Source organism: Lampris incognitus, chromosome 2 (assembly GCF_029633865.1).
Source record: "Lampris incognitus isolate fLamInc1 chromosome 2, fLamInc1.hap2, whole genome shotgun sequence".
Taxonomy (NCBI): domain Eukaryota; kingdom Metazoa; phylum Chordata; class Actinopteri; order Lampriformes; family Lampridae; genus Lampris; species Lampris incognitus.
Window position 1 is genome coordinate 103,575,834 of NC_079212.1, and position 9,271 is coordinate 103,585,104.

A 9,271-nucleotide genomic window follows, 5' to 3' on the forward strand; every position below is an offset into this window, starting at 1 on the left:
TGACTATGTATATGTGAGCTGAGAAGTGTCCATGAACCACAAACCAGCGGGTTGCATTCAAACACTACTTAAGAAAAACACTTACATTGGTGCTAATTAGGCAGTGAGCTTGCCTTGCAGAATACTACAACAGCAGTAGTATGCAACAACAGCAGTAGTATGCAACAACAGCAGTAGTATGCAACAGCAGCAGTTGTATAATGCAACAACGGCAGTAGTATTTAACAACAGCAGTAGTATGCAACAGTGGCAGTAGTATGCAACAGCAGCAGTAGTATGCAACAACAGCAGTAGTATGCATTAACAGCAGTAATATGCATTAACAGCAATAGTATGCAACAACAGCAGCAGTATGCAACAACGGCAGTAGTATGCAACAATGGCAGCAGTATGCAGCAACGGTAGTAGTATGCAAAAACGGTAGCAGTATGCAACAACGGCAGCAGTATGCAACAACAGCAGAAATATGCAACAACATCACTACTATGCAACAACAGCAGTAGTATGCAACAACAGCAGTAGTGTGCATTAACAGCAGTAGTGTGCATTAACAGCAGTAGTATGCATTAACAGCAGTAGTATGCAACAACAGCAGTAGTATGCAACAACGGTGATAGTATGCAACAACGGCAGTAGTATGCAACAGCGGCAGTAGTATGCAACAGCAGCAGTAGTATGCAACAACAGCAGATGTATGCAACAACAGCAGTAGTATGCATTAACAGCATTAATATGCATTAGCAGTAGTATGCAACAACGGCAATAGTATGCAACAATGGCAGCAGTATGCAGCAACGGTAGTAGTATGCAAAAACTGTAGCTGTATGCAACAACGGCAGCAGTATACAACAACAGCAGAAATATGCAACAACAGCAGTAGTATGCATTAACTGCAGTAGTGTGCAACAACGGCAGTAGTATGCAATGTAGAAAATTGATGCAGGTGAAGTTTATGGCTTCCAAGGTTTTCATAATCATACCCTTGGGTGGTAAACATTGGTCTTTTAGGGGGAATGTAGGATCTGAATACTGTATACTTAAAAAAATTCCACCCTAAAACTAACTTTATACTTTGTTTTAATACTCTTGAGCTGTTATTTATTGATTGGCAGCAAGCAGGAGTAATAGTGGTAATAATAGTAATAGTAAGGTTTAGATAAGATAGAGAGAAGAAAATCCTAGCTGAATGTTGTCATTTAGACAACCCTTGGATTTGCTTGATTTATAAATGAAAAAGACAACCAGCAGGAACTCCTTTTTGTGTGTTCTCAAATCTCAGTATAGATTGGGATTTAGATTTGCTTTTAACAAAACGGTTTTAACCTGAGTTGCTATATAAAGTCTACTTTGAGGCAGCATGGCTCAAGAGGTTGAGTGGGTTGTCTAGTAGTCGGAAGGTTGCTGGTTCAATCCCCGGCTCCTCCAGAGAGCATGTTGAAGTGACCTTGAGCAAGATACTGAACCCCTAACTGCTCCTGATGAGCAGGTTGGCGCCTTGCATGGCAGCCTCCGCCATCAGTGTATGAATGGGTGTGCGAATGGGTGAATGTGAGACATACACTGTAAAGCACTTTGAGTGGTCGGTAGACCAGAAAAGCACCATATTATTGCAGTCTATTTACTTATGTGCCCTAAATTGATTTAATGAGATCAAATATGTATATATATTTTTTAAATTTGGTTTTACTACTTTCCCTCGTCAGTGTTGCTCTTTCTTCTTTGTATGGCTGTTAAGTCTTGGCAAATCCAAACATTAAAAGTAATGATTTGTTCAGGAGTCCCACAGTTTAAGCGTCAACAGTGTAGCCTTTTAATGTGGAATAAGTTAAAGAGGACTTACATATATTTCATACATTTTTTGCAATTATATCATCACAACTAATATGATAGCACACATAAATTCTGTTTTTCAGGCACATTTTGCCTATTCGGCCTGTTTTCTATTATGATGGCTTTGTGCAGTTTGCTGGTACTGTAGGAGTACCAGGTGTGAAGCTGAACAAGGCAAGGGGAAAATTAAGTTTTAGAGATAAAATGGGACTGTTCAGACCTGTTTTCTTGGTTGGTTAGCCATAAAAGTTGGCTAGAATATGAATATTATTATGGTGTCGCTGCCGGAAAACATTGTGTAGACCAATGTGTTTCACTCAAATCATGTTCCATTTGACCCAAATTTCAAAGTAGTTATTTTGTGAATTGTTGAGGTATGTCAATAAAACTGAAACATGCTTTTAGCCTAGAATAGCTAGCAGTGACTCAGTAATAACTGAGGGATGTTTTAGCTAGAAGACCTATAAATCCCCGGTCTCGTCAGATCCGACTATGGCCGGACTCGATGAAGCAGCAATCATTGGCAACGCTGTCTTCGGGAGGGGGGCGGAGTTGGCTTGTGTTCGTCATGTGAATGCATCTCTGTGTGTGTCGGAAAAACAGTGGTTCGGCCTGGATTCGCCTTGTCACGAAAGTGGGGAGGCGCTTTCCTTCGAGACTGCCGGCCGGAGAGATGCAGTTGGCGAACGCATGCAATACGAGGGTGGGTGTTTGAATTAAAATAGGGATCAATTGGCCACTAAATTGGGAGAAAAAAGGGAAAAATCAGAAATAAATTAAAAAAAAAAAAAAGACCTATAAATTCAGCCAGGACATCCTATGCTGCAGATCAGATGATAATTATTTTTCTTTTTTTTTCCTTTTTTTAATATGGGTGTTAATTCAAGTAGTTATATATATATATATATATATATATATATATATATATATATATATATATATAGTACATATTGGTTATCACATTATTTTACTCTTTGTCATAATTTTGGAGATTTCGGATGCTAGATACAGCTTCACAACATCATCTTACAACATTTGCAGCTGAACATGAACCTTAAACTGCCATTTCAACAAAAGTAACAAAAGCAACAAAAAACAATTAGTGTCTAAGCTAGACTGTGTATATGATTTCCTATCACTTATGAAACTTCTCATTTGTGCTGGCCGCTGGCCAGGTAGTTTATCGATGGTTATTACTACCTATGAGAGATATAGACTGGTCATTCCTGCAAGTTGAACCAATGGCTCAGCAATGGAATTGGCCACTGATAATATTGGACATTTTGGGTAATGACTCTAACTTGCAATTTCATTTTCACTCCCAAATACATGGTCTTTGTAATTGGGTTGAAGTGGACTTGTTGAAACATGTCTGATATTTATGTTCTGTTTCCCCAGAAATGTTTAAAATAAGACCCAGGTTGTAAGAAAAAAAAGAAAAAAAAACCCTCTGAATTAAGCTTTAAATTTGATTAACGTGTCTGTGAATGTTCTCATTCATCCAGGTCATGGTTATCCAAAGGAGTTGAATCAAGTGCAACTGGACTTGGTATATGTATATCCGTGAAGACGTTTCGCCTCTCATCCAAGAGGCTTCCTCAGTTCATGCCTTTCTGACTAGACCAAGCTAGTCTCATTGGCTGGTGATGAGACTCAGACGAAAGGCACGAACTGAGGAAGCCTCTTGGATGAGAGGCGAAACGTCTTCACGGATATATACCAAGTACAGTTGCACTTGATTCAACTCCTTTGGAAAAGTTTGATTAACATCTTCATGGCATAACGAACACTTAGCTCCTTATACTCAACTAAATCAAAAAGGCTCAGCATCCCAAAAGAGTATACATTATGTTCTATTTTGACAAATCTGGTTCAATGTTTAGTCAGCAAAATTATTTTCTCATCAGTTTACAATCATAGAAAGTTGAATCAATTCATCAGAACATGTTTGTTGACAGAAACGTTTCATCACTCATCTAAGTGACCTCTTCAGTCTAAACTGACCGCATGTATCCCCACCCTTATAAACAATACAGTGTTATAACGACCAAAAACAATGATCAGTTTCATATTCAAATTGCTATGACCATTAACTAGAGTTACATTGCAATGTGTACTGCTACTTTCAAACACCAAAACATGCTGGGCCAGAAATTGGTCCACCCCAAGCATTGGGTCCCCCGGCACAAACAGAGCAATATAGTGTACACTGTTAACTGCCGGGAGGATTGCCGTGACTTGTACATCGGGGAAACTAAACAGACATTGGCCAAGAGGATGGCACAATACACGAGAGCTAACACATCAGGCCAGGACTCCGCAGTCTACACCCATCTGCAGGCCAGTCAGTGGCCACTCTTTCAAGGATGAGGATGCGCACATCCTTGATAGGGAGGAACTCTGGTTTAAATGGGGAGTAAATGAGGCCATCTATGTGAAGAGGGAATGACCATCCCTGAATTGAGGACTGGGGGTGGGGGGTGGGGGGGGGCTTAAATGTACATCTGTCGCCATCTTGCAATGCTGTGAGTACATCTGTCACCATCTTACAATGCTGTGATTGCAACTATTCCCAAATCCTCTGTGAATAGTACACGTGGCTATTGTAACACTAGCTAATGGTCATGGCAATTTGCATATGAAATTGATTGTTGGTTTTGGTCATTATGCCACTGTATTGTTTATAAGGGTGGGGATACCTGCAGTCAATTTAGACTGAAGAAGTCGCTTAGATGAGTAATGACATGTTTCTCTCTCAATAAAGGTTGTGTCCAGATGAACTAATTCAACTTTCTGTGATTTCCTTACCTGGATTATTGGGCTTGCATAAAGACAACAGTTTACAGCATGTACATGAAAAACCTTTAAATTATTCAATTTTATCCTCATAGTACACAATTCATCTAAGTATCCAGGAGAGGTTTAAATCTGTTAACTGGATATTAGTTTTCAGAAAACTAATTGGTGAAGAAGCCATCCAGATGGGTTCTTTAGTTCTGATGCCAGGTGGAGAAACCTCACCATTTATCCTTATGTTAGTGTCATGCCTCTTTTCAAATAGGACTGAGTGGGAACAGATGTTCAATTTCAATTTCAATTCAATTTATTGTCATCATAAACAATGTGCAGGCACATGTTAAAAACGAAATGAGGGCTGCGGCTTCGCAAAACAGTGCAAGACAGACATAGACAAACATAGCAAGCATAGTACAAGATATATACAGATGAAGACTAAAAGCTATAGATAAGTAAAAAAAAAAAAGAGCACGAGTATAAAGATATTTACAGACATTCAGTGTGTAGCCAGGTTCAGGTGGGTAACAGCTTTGGGAAAGAAGCTGTTTTTGAGCCTGGTAGTGCTGCCTCTGAGACTCTTGTAGTGCCACCCAGAGCGCAGGGGGAAGAACAGTCCATGGTTGGGGTGGGTGGGATCTCTGCTGATGCTAAGACCCCTTCGAAGGCAGCGTTTGTGAGAAATGTCTTTAATGGTTGGGAGCTGGGTACCGGTGATATGCTGGGCCGCCTTGACAACCTGCTACAGAGCTTTCTGGTCTACTGATGTGCAGTTGCCTCACCTCACTGAATGCAGCTGGTCAGGATGCTGTCTATGGTGCAGTGGCAGAAGTTAGAGAGAATTCTGGGAGATAGACGGGTGCTCCTCAGCCTCCTCAGGAAATGCAGGCATTGTTGGACCTTTTTCACAAGGGCCTGGGTGTTTGATGTCCAGGAAAGTTCCTCGCTGATGTGGACTCCAAGGAATTTAAAGCTGGAGACATGCTCCACTTCCACCCCATTGATGTGTATGGGGAAATGGCTGCAGCTTCTAGACCTCCTGAAGTCCACAATCAGCTCCTTCATCTTCTCCACATTAAAGACAAGATTGGTGGTGGTGCACCATGATGTGAGATGCTGAATCTCGTCCCTGTAGGCCGTCTTGTCATTGTTGGTGATACGGCCTATGACTGTAGTGTGATCTGCAAACTTAACTATTACATTTGAGGGGTGAGTTGGCAGGCAGTCGTGGGTAAAGATGGAGAAAAGGAGGGGGCTCAGAACACAGCCTTGAGGGGCACTTGTGCTGAGGGTCAGGGTGGAGGAGGTGTGGTCACCTAACCTAACAGACTGAGGTCTGTTGGTCAGGAAGTCGGGGGACCAGTTACAGAGGGAGGGGTTGAGGCCAAGGGAGAGAAGTTTGGTGGTTAGTTTGGCAGAGATGATAGTGTTGAAAACAGAACTGTAATCTATGAACAGCATCCGGATGTATGTGTTGTTAAGTTCAAGGTGGGTCAGAGTTAAGTGCAGGGCAGTGGCAATGGCATCCTCTGTAGACCTTTTGGGATGGTAGGCAAAATGATGTGGGTCAAATGTGGTGGGGATAGTGTTTTTGATGTTAGCCAGAATCAGTCTCTCAAAGCACTTCATGGCAATGGGGGTGAGTGCTATGGGTCGGTAGTCATTCAGACATGTGGGTGTAGATTTCTTGGGGACAGGAATGATAGAGATGGTCTTGCTGGGACTGTGGATTGGGACAATGAGAGTTAAATATAGTTGTGAAGACCTCAACCAGCTGGTCGGAGCATTCCCGGTGGACCCGACCCGGTATGCCGGATGGCATACCGGGTCCACTGCCACTCTGTGCAGTGATTCACTGACGTCTGCGATCAATAAAGTGAGCACCTGGTTTTCTTGATGGGTGGGGATTTTTGTGGCTAGGTCAGTATTGTCCTTGACGAAGCGGGCGTAGAAATTATTTAGCTCATCTGGGAGGGAGGCATCATGGACAGTGGGACTGCTATTGGAGCTTTTGTTGTCTGTGATAGACTGAATGCCTTGCCACATTCTCTGGGGATCGGAGTTATTGTGAAAGTGGTCCTCTATTCATAGGGAATAGTTATATTTGGCTGTTCTGATGCCCTTTTTGAGTTTGGATCTGACTGTGCTGTAGGCTTCGTAGTTACCTGACTTGAATGCTGCATCCCGGGCTTTCAACAGCTGCCAGACTTAACCGGTCATCCAGGGTTTCTGGTTTGGAAAGGTGTGGATTGATTTTTTTTTTTTTTTTTTGTGACACACTTGGTGCAAAAGTTAATGTAGGATGGCATGGCAGATGTCTGTTCATTAATGTCTAAATGGGAGCCATGGGTGGCTGAATGTGCAAAAATGTTCCAGTCTGTGTTGTCAAAACAGTCCCGGAGTTCAGAAACTGCTCCTTCTGGCCAGACAGGGATTGTCTTTATTGCTGGCTTGATCCATTTTATGAGGGGTTTGTAGGCTGGGACGAGAAACAGGCAGAGGTGGTCAGACTGCCCTAGGTGGGGGCAGGGGGTAGCCTTGTATAAGTCCTTGTATGAGTCAGGGCATTTGTTTAGATAGGGTTGTCCGAGTATAACATATTTAGCCTCTTTAACTCCTCAACTCTTCAAACCTTCCATCCTCCCTTTCTAGAATGTGTATGCATGCCCTGGTCCTCAAAACTGTGGGTTTTGAGGGCGTGTTGGGTCAGGGTGGTGTGTGGCCTGGGCAAGTGGGGCAAATCCTCATTGCTTGTGAAGGCAACATTGCTTTTGACCAATGCATCAAAATGTTGTCTATGCCTCATGCCGTGAAAACTAACATGCCTTTGAGAAGTCAAACCGGGTATAGAGCCCACTTGATGACTTATTCAATTTCCATTTCTGGGTGTATTTTAACTTACCTCGACAGGAAACGGTCTTCTCCCTGCAGGGGGAGTTATGAAATGTTCAGAAGAGTTGTTCTCATGCCTTTCAGACTCAGGTATCCCTACCACGGAAGCTCATGTGATGCATCTCTGAACAAAACACCTCCTCTGACGTCAGACTCTACCTCAGAGCCCACGCTGTGTGGCTGAGGTGTGAGTTGGGGTCTCTTGCCGAGAGTGGCTCACCGCGAGGTTCTGCAAATATTCCCCCCATCGCCAGCAGCTAGGTAGCACGAGGGAAGCAGTGTTTGTAAAAACACACTCGCCTACAATATGCTCTTTGTATGAGAAGCTGCTGCCAATTAGTGGCAGGAAAATGATCCCCCAGTGCTGGGCTTGGCCAGGAGAAGGCTAGAGGCCATAGCATGGGTTTGAATTGAATATGGTAAAACAACACCGTAAATGCTGTAAATGAGTATTAAAATGAAATGATTTCTTTCAGTGTTTTAGAACATAAAATAAGAATTATGGTATATTATTGTTTTGTTATGTTACAGATGCAACAAAACTTCATTATATGTCATACAGATTTTAACACTAAATAAACTTAGCATAAAGAAGGGTTGTTTAGATTAGTTGGTAACGTTACTCTAACAATGTATTTCCCTACTGAAGCTGGTTTAAAAAAATGCATTGCATTAAACAAGATAATTTCATTTAAATAATGCAGCCACACAAATTAGTGTTATCGTCTCCAATACTATGTGTAGCAAGTCACTTAAAAATGATGCCTATTTCAATTCAGTACTATTGAGTATTCAATGCTATGAAGTCTTTTACAAATGAAATTTTTTCCCCAAAGCATATTCTTTTTATTCCAGGTCCCCAAAATCCCTGATTTGCGTGGTCCCCGATGTCTCCGTCTTCAGCGAAGGCAGGTGCTGCCTCAGACGCATCATCACCGTCCCGCTCTCTCTAGTCCGACTGGACGGCCTCATCTACCGCACCTCCTTCGGTTTCACCTACACCCCTGAGCTCCAGCTGCCCCCACCCATCTGCACACTGGGGGGAGGAGGAGGAAGAGGTGGAGGACAGGGGAAAGGAGAAATGAAGGGAGGACAGGAGGAAGATGCTCTCTTAGACTCCATCCATCAGGAGTTCACCAGAGCCAATTTTCACCTCTTCATGCAGAGCTAGAAAGGCTGAAGCTGACTCTGATCCAGCATTCCCATTGTGGCGGTGGCAAAAGATGGGTGTTTGTTGTTTGTCTAAATGGGATTACAGGGGTAAACTCCAACAGCAGAGGAGTAAAACACTGCCTATCGTGTCCTCACATAGATCTTCTGCCTCCTACTAGAAAACAACATATTGAAACAGCTAGCAAAATGGATGTCATTTTTTTAGCACCTGCCCTCCTAGCTTACTTTCTTACTGAGAATGAAATGGTAAATATGCAAATGCTGTTTTCAAAATGTCTCAAAATGATCAGGCATTTAAAATGAAAGAAAAATTTGAAACCTAAGTTGTTGAATAGCCTTTCACAAGAGAGATTTTACTGTATTATAGTGTGCATGATATGGTCAGACCTTTTATTTGCCAATGAGAAAGCTTCTTGAGTTGTGTTGTGCCTGTTGCCAATGTGCTGGACTGTTTTTGGACCCCCCCCCCTTTTCTCCCCAATTGTATCTGGCCAATTACCCCACTCTTCCAAGCCTTCGAAGTTGCTGCTCCACCTCCTCTGCTGATCTGGGGGGGGGGCTGCAGACTACCACATGCTTCCTC

At 42.5% G+C, this 9,271-nt stretch overlaps 1 protein-coding gene across 1 annotated transcript in view; it reads left to right on the forward strand.

Moving 5' to 3' along the window:
• Positions 1 to 8,686, forward strand: part of rbpjl (recombination signal binding protein for immunoglobulin kappa J region-like) — a 30,832-nt gene extending 22,146 nt beyond the window's left edge. The window contains exon 11 of the mRNA XM_056300988.1: positions 8,371 to 8,686. Coding sequence (XP_056156963.1) covers positions 8,371 to 8,686 — 316 coding nt within the window. The remainder of the gene's footprint in view (positions 1 to 8,370) is intronic.
• The last annotated feature ends 585 nt before the right edge of the window (positions 8,687 to 9,271 follow it).